Source organism: Ambystoma mexicanum, chromosome 4p, assembly GCF_040938575.1.
Source record: "Ambystoma mexicanum isolate Mex_15411 chromosome 4p, UKY_AmexF1_1, whole genome shotgun sequence".
Lineage (NCBI taxonomy): Eukaryota > Metazoa > Chordata > Amphibia > Caudata > Ambystomatidae > Ambystoma > Ambystoma mexicanum.
This window is the reverse complement of record NC_090927.1, coordinates 470,904,264-470,919,304: the sequence shown is the minus strand read 5'-3', so window position 1 is coordinate 470,919,304 and position 15,041 is coordinate 470,904,264. Positions and strand designations below refer to the sequence as shown.

At 49.1% G+C, this 15,041-nt stretch overlaps 1 protein-coding gene and 1 long non-coding RNA gene across 4 annotated transcripts in view; one reads left to right on the top strand and one right to left on the bottom strand.

The window, feature by feature from the left end:
* Window positions 1-15,041, bottom strand: part of LOC138453306 (uncharacterized) — a 192,673-nt gene that overhangs the window by 39,512 nt on the left and 138,120 nt on the right. The gene's annotated exons all lie outside the window — the stretch shown is intronic.
* ASAP2 (ArfGAP with SH3 domain, ankyrin repeat and PH domain 2) overlaps window positions 1-15,041 on the top strand; it is a 2,176,645-nt gene that overhangs the window by 2,045,657 nt on the left and 115,947 nt on the right. For all 3 annotated transcript variants that reach the window (XM_069606005.1, XM_069606004.1, XM_069606003.1), the window contains exon 27: window positions 11,042-11,164. In XM_069606005.1, the coding sequence (XP_069462106.1) occupies window positions 11,042-11,164 (123 nt within the window). The remainder of the gene's footprint in view (window positions 1-11,041; window positions 11,165-15,041) is intronic.

Genomic DNA, 15,041 nt, shown 5'->3' with positions numbered 1-15,041 from the left:
GCGAGACTGAGCACAGGGAGGGCGAGGAACAATGAGAAGGCAATGGGAAGAATAGCAGAGTGGATGAGGAGTATACAATGAGATAGGAGAGGAGAGGTATGGGGGTGCGAGGCCATGGAGGGATTTAAAAACGAAGCCCAGAAAATTAAAGATTAAAAAGTGATGGAAAGAAAGCCATCCCAGATCAACTAGAGAGGACGAAATGGAGTCTCGAGGAGCAAGCAGAAATAGAACCCAAATAGAGGCATTGAATACAGATTTCAGAGGGGCTAGACGAGATGAAGGAAGCCCAAAGAGGGTACAAGAACAGTAGAAGAGCCGGGAAAAGATTTAGGCAGTCACCAGGAGTTGAGTGGCCTTAAAAGTTATGAAAGGACGGGCTTTCCGAATGTTGTGCAGGTGGAATCGACAGGAACAGGCAGATAAAGAGATGTGATGACTAAAGGAGAGATCTAAATAAAGACCCAGATTACAGGCCGTAGAAGAAGAAGGTAACCGAGCTGGAGGAAATTATGAGTGGTGGAAAAGGGGGGGGGGGGTGGAATGGTGGTGGAAGCAAAGAAAATAACCTCTGTTTTAGCAGCATTGAATACCAAGAAGTGGTCAGTGGTCGGGAGAATTCTCATAAATGGCGATTTCCCTTACCCTAATGTGAGCCTTTTTCCCACTTTTGCATGTGTTTTGCTGTGTGTTTTCACTTTTTGTGTGATCTTGGGCACTGGAGCCTCACCTACTCCATGGCCTCATATTTTTCATGTGTGTTACACAGCACTTTCAGTGCAGTGACACAGGGTTGTCTTTGAGACTTCCCCCTGACTCCATTTTCTGGGGCTGACTACTGTCCCCCACAAAAGGTAAAGTTGCCATTAACTTTGTTAGTCACTTTAAACCACAGACCCAATACACCCCATCTTACATGGAGTATTGGAAAGGATTAATTCTTATCCCTTTTTGTCTGTGTCTCTTGGAGCATTGTTTCGCTCCCTTTACACTAAGACTTGGCTGGTGGCAGTGGTAACTACCCTATTTTCCTTTTATCTTATATAAACGTGGTATTGTTTTAGGCTATTATATTAGCCTCGAACATAAACCCGCTTGACCATATACATTTTATTACGGTTCTGGCTGGGTTTACTCGCCATTTCTTTTTGTAAATGTCTTTCTCGTGTTTTACTCTGCGCGCCAAACCAGGTTTGGTCCCTTTGTTCTCCGTCTTTTTTCAGACTTCTGCACAGAAGCCCTCCTTAAGGTGCCTGAAAGTCTGGGTAGGCAGGATGTGAGGGAGGGGTCTTAGGACCCCTGCCATGGGTTCCCTTGGTAACCCAAGTCACACTCCTGTTTGATTGGTTGGGTGACTGTCCTTGCCAGTGTTGGGGAGAATTCTCATTTATGGCTAATTTCCCTTACCTATTGAGTCCCTCAGCAGATTTGCTGGATTTCTGGGGTTTATTTTGTCCACCTGGTAAGAGTGTGAACCTTTTTCCCACTCTTACATGCGTTTTGCCATGTGTATTTCTACTGTTTGTGTGATCTTGGGCTCTGGAGCCTGTTAGGCAGAAACCTGTGCAGTTCCCTTAGGGACCACTGCAAAAGATTTAAGACTACAGGTGTTTGGCAGTAAACCCACTTGGTAGCAGTCTGCACCACACAGATTCACTTTGTAGCTGTGGCTGAGCAGTCAGACTTCCCTCAAGAAGAGTTAGGCAGTATGCAGAGTATACACAATAGGTCAGGGACACAGTAGTACAAACAAACACTGACCAGAGCTTTGGTGTAAAAGTATATAATTATTTATTTAAAAACACACTTGTAATTTACACTAGCAAAAACGAGGTGAGTAAATGCAACACACAGTCATTATCATATATATACAACCCTATTCACTTAGACAAGTCTTAGTGAGAAACGCCACTTATTTTCAGACAGAGGTGAGCGCTTAACATAAGATGACACTCTAATAAGTTGTAAAGAAAGGGAGGAAAAGGGCAGGGTTAAGGAAGCACACAAGTTTCAATACTTTTACAAAGAACCACAGTAAGGCAGGATAGGCAGAGTTCTACTGGAGAGCAAGGAAGTCAATTGCAAGTCCCCCTCCTGGAGAGAGCAAGCATAAGGGGTCCAGGTTCACACAGTGGGGTTATGCCTAAAGAGTCTCGTAGATAGTTCGCACAAAAAGGATGAAATTCAAGTCAGGAAAAGTTAGCTAGGTTGTCCCAGGCTAGCCCAGGTTAGAAAGTCGAGACTTTACTGTCACCCCGAACGATCTGTCGCAAGGGAAGCCAGGCGGGACACAGTACCTTAAGTGTGAAGGAAGCTCCAGCGAGGGCAGTTGTTCCTGGCAGCAGGTGCAAGTCGGTGTTACGTCCAGAGGAAGAAGAGGTCTTGCCATGGAGGAAAGAGGAAGGTCGTTGCACTGCCAGGGAAGAAACCAGCCGCGGAGTTCTCCGGTTAAAAGGTACTACCCTTCTCTTCGCGGTAGTGGTAAACCGTGGGATTCCGGTTGCCGGGGTGCTTGGCACGGGCAAGGCGGCCATGAGATGCTCCAGGAAGGTGAAAAGAAGGCAAAACTGGTTATCCCCACAAGTCAAAGGAAGAAGACTCTCCGGACTGGAGATCTCCTCTGTCGTTGGGAAAAGTGGTGAGACGGTTCAGCAGGGCTCCACCGGTGGTGTTGTCGTTGCAGGTCGGCTCAGCTTCTCCCTCCTCAGATTCTTAGGTCCTGTGGCGACTTCTGAAGTTCCAGTCCCCAAAGCCCCGCTTTTATGCAGCACACCCCCATTCACTCAGACAAGAGTGCGACTTGAGCTACCAAGGTAACTCAGTCCAGGGTGCCTAAACCCCCTCCCACACCCCTGTGGTACCCAGACAGAGTGGCACCACTTTCGGAGGCTTCTGTGGAGACGCCTGCCAAAAAGTGGAACAAAGGGCTCGACTTGGGTTGGAGTCACAGAAGAGAACACAAACGCCATTTTAGAATAGAGTTCTGGCAAAAAATACCAACCGGTGAATTTTTTTTTATTTTTTTTAAATATTTTTTTAAGGTCAAACAAACACACTACAACTGTTTCAAAACATAGAAAGCATCATATTCCAACACATTTTCAAACTCCCCAACTCCCCCCTTAAACTAGAGCCGGTTCTCACATGTCGTTTACGGGAACATCATTGGGTGGCACACTACCTAGACAGCCATCAACAGGGTCCTCTGTTTCGTTGTCACCCTGGTAAGGGTTTGCCAACAAGGCCACCAATTGCCGCCAGACCAGCAAGGGCCCTACTTCCTCTTCGCCCCCCCGGTGCCCGCTTCAAACCAGACTACGGATTCAGCTTCCGCCCACCTCAAGAGGTCCGTCCACCATAACTCCACCCTAGGTCTGTGGTCCGCCTTCCAGCCCATGGCAATCCTATGTTTGGCCAAGACATAGGCCATGTCCTTCATCTTGCTCATGAGTTTCAAATACCGGGGTCTAGGGAAAAGTCCAAGCATGCATGACCAGGCCGATTCCACATCCAGCACCACCACCCCCCCCCCCGCCAGCCAGTTTCGTCTTGACCTCGTCCCAAAATCTATGCACCTCCGGGCAAGCCCAAAACATGTGTAGCAGTCCCGCGTTCACCTCCCCACACCTGGGGCATTGCTGCATAGCTGATCCCCCAAACTTTGCAATCTTCCCGGGGGTTAAATAAGCCCTTTGGGTAACATACAATTGAAGCTGTTGGAATCTCGCGTTACGGGACACCTTTTTATGGTACCTCTGGGCCCGTTCCCACTGCCCATCCGTCATGGGTCCTCCTCCTCCCAATCTTGTCTCAATTGGAGCAACTCCTTCCCTGCCCTTACTCGAAGGAGCTCATATATCCTCGATATTTCGTGCCCGTCCTCCGATACATCATACATGGTTTCCAGGGAGGCATCTGGGTCCTCCGCGAGCACTGCCTCAGGCCATCTTTCTCTAGTCTTTTTCACCAGCCTAGTGTAGGTTATATATCGGCCACCATGTACTCCCTTATCTTCCTGCAGCCACTGAAAGTCCATCGCCTCCCCTTCCTGCCATATGTCCCCGAGGGTCGCCAGGCCTACCTGTTCCCAGTATCTGCGGACCGATTCAAGTAGTTGAGTCGCTCCCGCACAGCGCCACCAAAGGGGCCTGCTGGGAGTATGATTCCGAGTCCCCTCCAATCTTCCATGTCCTGTGCCAGATCTCCCAGCCCAACCTCAGTAGCCGCCCCTTGCCCACCAGTTTATCTCTGCCCAACCACACCACTTCCATCAAAGTATGGGGCTGTATCTTCGCGCAGGAGCCTGGCTTCCGCCGAGTCTTCAGTCGAGAGCCACCTGGCCACGTACTGCAGCTGCCCCGCCAGGTAATAGAGTTCGAAGTTAGGCAGTCCTATCCCCCCCCCCCTGTCACATGGGTTCTGGAGCTTCCACAGAGCCACCCTATTCCTAGAGCTGCCCCACACAAAACCCCTACACACGCTGTGAAGTTTCGCGAATAGGCTCCTGGGTATCAGAAACGGGGCGTTTACAAAGAAGTGCAAGAGTCTAGGCAGGACCACCATCTTGAGCAAGGCCGCCCTCCCCATTATGGTCAGGGGCAATCTGGACCAAAATACCATACTGTTCTTGATCCCCTCTATCGCCTTTTCCGTGTTGTGCTTATGTTCTGTCTCGATCTTGTGGTAAATGTTTATTCCCAAATACCTAAATGTTACGGGCTGCCATGGTATTGGCAGAACAGGCAGCCTCTGCACCGGGACATTCCTATATCTACCCAAAGGGAACAGGCTGGACTTTCCAGGGTTCACCGATATTCCCGAGAGGATGGCGTACCGTTCTATTACCTCTAGGACGTACTGTAGGTTTTCTTCTGGGTAGAGCAAATAAAGGAGCATATCATCCACATATAATGATATCAGATGCTCTCCACTGGTCGTGTTTATGCCCACCTCCCCATATTGTTGTCGCAGGCATATTGCCAGCGACTCCAATGCCAGTATATATAGCATAGGTGACCAGGGACATCCCTGTCTGGTCCCCCTGCCCAGTTGCCAAGAATCTGAGACTGTGGACCCTGTCTTGACCCTCGCCATCCGGGTGCTGTAAAACAACTGGACCCATCTGAGGTATCCAGGTCCCACTCTGTACCCCTTCAGGACCTCTTTCAGCCATGGCCATCGTACCGAGTCGATGGCCTTGACCGCGTGTAACGACACTATAGCCAGCTCGCCCGTGTCTTCCTCAGTTTGGTCTATGACATGGTGTAGCCTCCTGTGGTTATCGGTGATGTTCCTACCTGTAACATATCCCGTCTGATCTGGGTGTATCAGTTTCTTAATCACCCTCTTCAGTCTATTAGCCAGCACAGCCGTGAGTATTTTGCTGTCCTGGTTGAGCATGGACAACGGTCTGTAAGACCCGCTCTCCACGCCGGCTTGCCTGGTTTCAGGAGTGGGATGCATGCAGCATCACGGAGGGACAGCGGGAGTTCTCCCTTCTCATAGGCCTCATTGAAAGTGGCGAGCAGTGGCTGGAGCAACTCTTGCTGGTATGTTTTGTAGAACTCGCTGGGCAGCCCATCCGAACCCGGCGCCTTGCAAGTGGGCAAGTTCCGAATCACTACCTCCAGCTCATCCGAGGTGACAGGTGCATCCAACTCAGAACGTTCTAGATCATCTAAGGTGGGCAGCTCAATGTCCCCAATGTGTCCATTATGTCTTGACCCATATCCTCCCCCGTGTCCTCATACAAGTGTCTGTAAAACTTAAGGAATTCCTCATTTTTACGTCTCCGTTCCCCCTGATCGAGTTTTGGCTGGTGGCAGTGGATACTACTTTTTATATTCAACCGCGAATAATTTCCTATGGGTTTTCCCATTGTTTTAGGCTACTATCTTTATTTAATTATTTACGGTAGCCTCGAACATACCGCTGGTTTATTTAATTAATATTAATTCTCCGGTTGGTATTTTTTGCCAAAACTTGATTCTAAAATGGCGTTTGTGTTCTCTTCTGTGACTCCAACTCAAGTCGAGCCCTTTGTTCCACTTTTTGGCGGGCTTCTCCACAGAAGCCCTCCAAAGTGGTGCCACTGTGTCTGGGGTACTTAGGAGGGGTGGAGGGGAATTTAGGCACCCTGGACTGAGTTGCCTAGGCAACTCAAGTCGCACTCCATCCTGATTGGCCCAAGCGGTGAGCCGGCGGCTCACCACTTAGCATGTTTGAGTGACAGCTAGGCTGAGTGAATGGGGGTTTGCTGCATAAAAGCAGGGCTTTGAGGACTGGAACTTCAGAAGTCGCCACAGGACCTGAGAATCCGACGAGGGAGAAGCTGAGCCGACCTGCCACGACACCACCACCGGTGGAGCCCTGCTGGACTGCCTCACCACTTTTCCCAACGACGGAGGAGATCTCCCGCCGGAGAGTCTTCTTCCTTTAACTGGTGGGGATAACCAGTTTCACCGTCTTTTCGCTTTCCCGGCGTATCTCGTGGCCGCCTTGCCCGTGCCAAGCACCCCGGCAACCGGGATACCACGTTTTACCACGACCGCGAAACCAAGGTACCACCGTTAACCGGATAACTCAGTGGCTGGTTTCTGCCCTGGTAGTGCAACGACCTTCATCTTTCCTTCAAGTCGAGATCGTCTCTTCCCCTGGACGACGACGCAACTTGCACCCACTACCAGGAACAACTGCCACCGCTGGAGGATCCTTCCCACTTAAGGTACCGTGTCCCGCCTGGCTTCCCTTGCTACCGACTGTACGGGGTAGATTTAGCCCCCGGCTTTCGAACCTGGGTTAGCCTGGGACACCTTGGCTAAACTTTTCTAAGCCTCTCACCGCTTTTCTGAACCCTCTGCAAGACTTTCTAAGCCTAGTGTAACTGTGTGATCCTGGGCGCATTTGTGCTCTGCTCTCTCTAAGAGTGGGCCCAGCCTTTGGACTTTGGCTCACCAGTGACTTTTTGCTCTCTGCCTTGCTAACAGTGTTCTGGAATCGTAGAGTGGTGTACCTCTTCTTATTCTGTCTTTTTCCCTCCCTTTTTCACAAACTTATTAGAGTGCAATCTAGTTAAGCGCTCACCTCTGTATGAAAATAAGTGGTGTTTTACTGTGATGTTCTAATAGGGAAAAAGGGGTGTATATATCATAATAGTAACTATGTTTAGAATATTTTTCAATAAAAGTGCTGGAGTGTTTCAACTGTGTGTTTTTAAATAAATAATTAAATACTTTGATACCAAAGCTCTGGTCAGTGTTTGCTTGTATTATTGTATCTGAGTGCCTATTGAGTATACTTTGCATACTGCCTAACTCTTCTTGAGGGAAGTCTGACTGCTCAGCCACAGCTACCAGGTAAATCTGGGTGGTACAGACTGCTACCAAGTGGGTTTACTGCCAACACCTGTAGTCTTAAATCTTTTGCAGTGGTCCCTAAGGGAACTGCACAGGTTTCTGCCTAACACCCACATCAAAAAAACACACGAGACCCTATGGAGTAAAAGACCCCATAGCCCATAAAACACATGGAAAGTTAAAGGAACACCTCCAATCATGTCTAAGAGCGGGAGCAAAAGAATCTCACTCTTAGCAGGAGAGAAAAAAATAAACCCCAACAATCCAGCAAAGCTGATGGGGGGGACTCACTAGGTTTGGGAAATTAGCCTTACAGAGAATTCTCCCTAACAGAGCCACACCACTCCTTGAGCCCAACGTTTTGTGTGTGCTACACAGCACCTTCAGTTTAGTTTTTCCCGCCCTTTTAAATTGCTGGAGTGCCATTTTTCTCCCACTTAATTTTGTGAGCTTAACTTGTCTGGAATTTAAGGGACGTGGTGTGGTTTATTAAGAGTGTGATTTTTAACTTGCTTATAATAGTGTAATGTTAAACAACTGAAGAGTGAAATAAATGTATATTCTTTTACTTGAAAACCTTGAGTCAGTGTTTGCCTGAATCATAGTAATTGCTGTCCTTTGTGTAACTATCTGATACTGCTCACTTACTCTTGAGATAAGTCTGGCTGCTCAGCCATTGCTACCACTTTAACTGTGTAGTACAGGCTTGTACCAAAGGTGAATTTGTACTGCCACTTGTAGTCTTGTGTGTGGTGTTCCCAAAGGGTACTGCATATAATTCTGCCTAACAGTCAGTCATCCAAGATTTAATAGCAAGGCGACAGGCGCAGAGCTTATTGTGAATATCATCGGTGAAGTGCGGGAAGGATAGAAAGAGTTTAGTATCATCGGTGTAGAAATGGTGGGATAGCCCAAAGGAAGAGATGACACTGGCGAGTGAGGAGGTATAGAGAGAAAAGACAAAGGGACCGAGCATTGAGGAACACCATAGGTAAGCAGAAATGATTTGGAAGAAGCCCCGGCCCAAGAGGCTTATAAAGTCCTCTGGGACAGGTATGACTCGAACCAAGATAGAGTAGAGCCAAAAAAAACAAAAGAAGAGCAGGCAGACAATAGAAGCGTGTGATCAACAGTGTCGAAAGCTGCTAAAAGATCCAGAAGAATGAGAAAAGAGGAGTGTTTAGAGTGATGTGCAGATTGTATAGAGTCCAGAACAGAGAGAAGAGCAGTCTAAGTGGCGAAAGCCAGACTAAAAACAAGGAACAACTGAGTTACGAGAGACAAAGGTGGAAACCTGAGAGTAAACAATACGTTCAAGAATTTTAGAAAGTTATGGCAAGAGCGAAATGGGGCAGAAATTAGAAGCAGAGGATACATCAGCAGAAGGTTTCTTTAGGATCAAGATGATAGTAGCGTGCTTAAATGTGGATTCAAAGATTGAAGTGGGTAGACAGGAGTTAAACAGAATTGTACGGTAGTGGACAACTAAAGGATAGACTTTAGAGATAAGTGTGGATGGAATGGAGTCCATTGGGAAGGAGGTGGGGTGAGCCTGAGCAAGGAGGAGAGAGGTGGTCTCATTAGTAATAGGGGTGAACTTAGCAAAAATCTCCCTTGGAGGTACCAAAGAAGTAGAAGGAGCCGATTGCATGATAGAAGATTCAATAGCAGATTGAAAAGAAAAAACCTTACAGGTGAAATAAAGGGCAAGGTCAGAGCAGAAAGGGTGGAGTTGATTGAATGGTCAGGGGTAGGGAGAGAAAGGAGACGGGAAAAGGTTTGAAAAAACTGTCTAGTATGAACAGGGAGTGTTAAAGATCAGAAAAATAAGTTTGTTTGGCAGAGCCGAGACAGTTGTCGTAACAGAGCATGGTAAGAAGCATAGGAACTGTATATTTCTACCGTTTTTAGCTTCAACCAGCTTCTTTCTAGTCGCTGGAGAACACGCCCCATGCCACAGAGGTGGGGAGAAAGCCATGGTTGAGGGGGTTTTGTTGTGGTATGAAAAAAGTAGTGGGCGGATAGAGCGAGTCAAGAGACAAAGAGAGCAAAGAAAAAAGAACAGATGCAGCCTAATCAGCTGTCGGAGTCCAAAAGGATGAATAGGAGATCAGATCAGAGGTACTGGTAGAAATAAAGAGTGAACTATTGAAGTTGCGCAGATCGCACCGAGTGTAAGAAGAGGTTGGCAAAGGAGAAGTGCAAGAGGGAGCTGCTAGGATGAAAGAAACAGAGAAGATGGTGGTCTGACAAATAGATGGGGAGCGAAGACACAGGTGATTTAACAGGAGAAGAAGCAAATATAAGATCTAAGCAAGATCCAGAGATATGGGAAGGGGGAGTAGAAAGAGGAACCAGAAAATGAGAATCAAGAATAGAGAGAAATTGTAGAGCAGAATGTGTTGTTGAGAGATGAAGGATAAAACTATGAGAGGAATAGTAGTCAGAAGCAAAAAGGACAACAGGGCATCAATGTGGGCAGTAGATCAGTAAAAATGAGATAGAAGAATTTAAAAGTGAGTGGTGAAAATAGTATATGAGAATTCAGAGGAAGAAAAGTAAGGTAAAATCAATGTTTGGGGAGTGAGAGTAAAGGAAGAGTAATATAGGATTCCAGTGCCTCCACCACGGGAAGAAACACGTGGGGGTATGGCAAAAAGACGTAGAAGAGGTAGAGAATTATGCAGGTATAGTAGTAGTAAAAGTAGGAAACCAAGTTTTGGTAATGCAGAGTAACTGGAGATTTAAACGTAGAAACATGTCCAGAGAGGATTTGTTACAAAGTGATCTAGTGTTCCATAGTCCAGGATTAAGTGACGTAGCTTTAGGAGTACAAAGGGGATAAGGTTAGCAAGGTTCCAGGTGGACGTGGGATGCCTGAAATCTGTGTAACATGGTGGCATTGTGTGCACGCCAGAATCAAGGTACACAACAGTACCGCAAGGATGAATAACGGAAAACCAAACACAGAGATGGTGCCAAGGTAACCAGCAGATGGACGAGCATGGTGTCGGCAATGTGGAGTCGGGCAAAGAAAGAATCCATTATAATAAATATAAAATGTACCTGCCTCCAGGTAATGTTCTTTCTGATGGAAGAGTCTTTCTTCCCACCGATTCTTCATTGCCCTGACAACCTATCCCTTATGACTGTTAAATTGGTCACCTCTTAAAGTTTTACAGTCCTTCAAGTGCTGATCTCTAGAAATATAGGCAGAACCAAAGTCATGGGGTCTGTAGTTCAGAATATCCTGCCCTTGACATCTTGATATTGCACCCGGCTTCATGGGTTCTGAGCAGACGTGGAGGTGCATGGCACCCCCTGGTGGCTCAAAAAGTATACAAAAGCAGCTGCCCCTGGATACTATCGAAAAAGAGCAATCTTTCGGAGAAGGGACTTATCCATAAGAAAGAACATTACAGAAAGTTAAGTGATTTGTTCATTAATAGCAACATAAGGCCAGGTATGGTTAATGTTTTGAGTGTGAGTGACTTTAATTCCAAAATGCAGCAATGATTTGTAGTTGGCTTATTATATTTCAGATGCCTTCTTTCACTGTTGCCTTTATGAATGGTTACATTATACATTATTAATTAATTGAATCTAAAATGCTGTAGCATGAGTGTTACACATAACATATATGGTTTCAAACTTTATGCATGTTCATTTTGCTCTTTTATTTGTAGTCCAAGGCAAAACCGAAAAGAGTGAAAGCCATTTACAATTGCTTAGCAGACAACCCAGATGAACTAACTTTTTCAGAGGGAGAGTTTATTATTGTTGATGGTGAGGAAGATCTGGACTGGTGGGTGAGTATTTCGAAGGATTACTTATTGCAACCATTTGTCCATATTTTTGCCTTGCTAACACTGTTTTGCTGTTTTGTAGTGAAGTATCTAGCAGGGATTGGTTACTACATGTATCTCAATAGGTTTCATTTGTATTAACTACAGTAGGCTGACCGGGTAATAGGTTATGCATTTTTCAGTGGGTTTTTTTTTTTAACACCAACTAAAAGCCATCAGAGATGTATAGAGGGTAAATCAAAGTAAAAGTCAAATACAAAATTATGCAGTGATTGATGCATAGGTAAAATATAACTTTCAGGTTCTACCAAACAAGAAAATTGTGACTAAGCTTTGACTTGGACAACGAGTTGAGGCAGGGTGGCACTGATTTCCTTCTGCTACCCAGGTACTCTTACGTCCCGTCCCCTTTCCTCCATACTGCATGGATGTCCCTGCTAGGGACGGGAGACGGAACATTTTTCACTAGAAAAAACCTTCCCCTTTAAATGTAGAGGTGCGCAGGGGCACGGCCCTAGGAGCATGCGCTACCCTGACTCCCCCCGCACCTCCCCCCCGGCACCACACCTCAGTCATCTTTTCTGCATCGACGGGAACAGGCCGATTTCACCAGCGCTCCTGGGTTTGGCTTCGGCCATGTAATACCACGCGCTCTTCCCCGGATACTTTCTTCCGTCTTTTTGTCTTCTTTTATCAATCAGGTACTCGGTCCTCTGGCACCACGCTCCTCCCCGGCGGATGTCGACTTCAGCAGGTGTCCACCCTGCGAGGGGCTCTTCCCTATATCAGATCCCCACGCTCTTTGCCTCCGCTGCCTTGTCCCCGACCACGGATGGGAGGGTTGTACCGCGTGCGACACACTTTCTTCGCATGCTCTTAAGAACAGACTAGCTAGGTGGAGGAAGCTCTTTGAGAAGTCGGATCCAGAGGACTTGAAGGACTTCGTCAGACTTAAGTCAAGTCCCAAGGGAGGGCTGCCCTTTTCCAGCTCACCCTGCAAAGGTGACTCCTTCCCAAGGAAACTCCAGTGCAGGAGGAACCTCTCAGGTTCTCACACCAGCACTGGTACCGAGGCTAGCTCAGCTACCGGCCGCCAGGCCGAGGGGTCCGTAGATCCTTCCGGAGACAGTGCTGTGGGACCGCAAGGTTATTTTACTGGGTGTACACCCAAGGGGCTATGCCTTTGTACCGGGAACATGGCAGAGGGGGCGCCTGCACGCAGCACTCCGGCGACTCCGCTGAGGGCGACACGCCCACTCGGCCTGAGGTGCAGGGCAGGTCTCATGCACCACCGTCAAGAGTCTTAGATGAGGCTGGGCCCAGTGAGCCAAGCACCACGACTTCGGCACGTGGCGTGCAGCCGCAGTCCCCGTTGCAGCCCACACCAGCTCCTTCGATTCTGGCTCTCGCTTCCTTCCCACAGTTCAGGCGGTTCCGTACCAGCCTCCGGTGTCCGCGCCCAGCACTCCACCACCCTCTCCGGACCAGCCGAACACCCTGGTGGACACACATGAGGAAGAAGAACCAGACACGTCATAGTCAGCCAAGGCCTCCCATGAACGACTTGCAGGGCTGGCAGAGTACTTTGGCCTTCCTCAATCCAAAGTTGAACAACAAGAGGCAGGAGTTCTTGCCGATGTCCTTACTCTACGCACCACGGCTAGAACAGCTATTCCCCCCCGGCACCTCCCCCCCGGCACCACACCTCAGTCATCTTTTCTGCATCGACGGGAACAGGCCGATTTCACCAGCGCTCCTGGGTTTGGCTTCGGCCATGTAATACCACGCGCTCTTCCCCGGATACTTTCTTCCGTCTTTTTGTCTTCTTTTATCAATCAGGTACTCGGTCCTCTGGCACCACGCTCCTCCCCGGCGGATGTAGACTTCAGCAGGTGTCCACCCTGCGAGGGGCTCTTCCCTATATCAGATCCCCACGCTCTTTGCCTCCGCTGCCTTGTCCCCGACCACGGATGGGAGGGTTGTACCGCGTGCGACACACTTTCTTCGCATGCTCTTAAGAACAGACTAGCTAGGTGGAGGAAGCTCTTTGAGAAGTCGGATCCAGAGGACTTGAAGGACTTCGTCAGACTTAAGTCAAGTCCCAAGGGAGGGCTGCCCTTTTCCAGCTCACCCTGCAAAGGTGACTCCTTCCCAAGGAAACTCCAGTGCAGGAGGAACCTCTCAGGTTCTCACACCAGCACTGGTACCGAGGCTAGCTCAGCTACCGGCCGCCAGGCCGAGGGGTCCGTAGATCCTTCCGGAGACAGTGCTGTGGGACCGCAAGGTTATTTTACTGGGTGTACACCCAAGGGGCTATGCCTTTGTACCGGGAACATGGCAGAGGGGGCGCCTGCACGCAGCACTCCGGCGACTCCGCTGAGGGCGACACGCCCACTCGGCCTGAGGTGCAGGGCAGGTCTCATGCACCACCGTCAAGAGTCTTAGATGAGGCTGGGCCCAGTGAGCCAAGCACCACGACTTCGGCACGTGGCGTGCAGCCGCAGTCCCCGTTGCAGCCCACACCAGCTCCTTCGATTCTGGCTCTCGCTTCCTTCCCACAGTTCAGGCGGTTCCGTACCAGCCTCCGGTGTCCGCGCCCAGCACTCCACCACCCTCTCCGGACCAGCCGAACACCCTGGTGGACACACATGAGGAAGAAGAACCAGACACGTCATAGTCAGCCAAGGCCTCCCATGAACGACTTGCAGGGCTGGCAGAGTACTTTGGCCTTCCTCAATCCAAAGTTGAACAACAAGAGGCAGGAGTTCTTGCCGATGTCCTTACTCTACGCACCACGGCTAGAACAGCTATTCCGATGCAGAAGGACGTAATCGCCTTGCCCAAAAAGGGGTGGCTCAAACACCACTCGGTCCAGCCGGTAAATCGACGCCTGGCCGCCAAATACAGGCTAATAGAGTGGGATACACTCTTGCTGTCGGCCCACCCTCAACCACACTCTTCGGTGATTGCTGCGGCGCCACTCTACTCAAAGCCTCAGTCGTCCTTGGCTACCTCTTCCTCGGCACTGCTAGGCAAGGAGAAGATGATCTTGGAGGTGTATGGGAAGCTTTATTTCAACACTTTGCTGCATCTTCGTCAAGCCAACGCGGATTGCCATGCTGGCAGCCGTTAACCAGAGGCTTTGGCGGGAAATAGCCGACTTCCTTCAAGAACATCTGGTGCAGAGCCAGTCACGCTTCAAGGCGGCACTGGCAGAGGCTAAAATGGTGGCGCGAGACATGGAGTACACCGTGGCCCACATCGACACCTCTGGCCGGACCATATGCATTTCCACGGACATGAGGACTGCCTGGCTTCGGGCTACTAAATTCAACCCAGACATCCAGGAACGCATATTGGACCTTCCATTAGAGGATGGCAACCTCTTCCACTCCACCACCGATGAGGAGCTAGATAAAAAGAAAAACAGTTAGCAAACTGCGAAGTCTTTATCCTTTCGAAGGCCGCGCCCAAGGCATTCACCCAGTCACATCAGCGCTCCGACAAGGGGGCGCCGTCCGGAAGGTTCCATGGTTTCCAAGAATGGAGGTCCAGGCAGCCTGACCATTCACCAAGTCAACACAGGCGTAAACAACTAAAGGGGGTAGTAAGGGATTTTTTCTGTTCCCCCTCCTCCGCATCAGCCTCAGAGGTAAAGAAGGCATGACGCGTCCTTTCGGGTCCACGTGTCTCCGGTGGGGGGCAGGCTTGCCCTTCATGCACAGTTTTGTCGTCAGAAGTTTGCGGACCCTTGGATCCCTTACTCTCCTCTCCTCTCTCCTCCCCTCCACCCCCACAGATTGGGACAGCAACTCTGTTGGCAGAGATTCGGTCACTCGTCGAGAGCCCAGGCGGTGGAAGAAGTTCCAGCCTCCCAGCA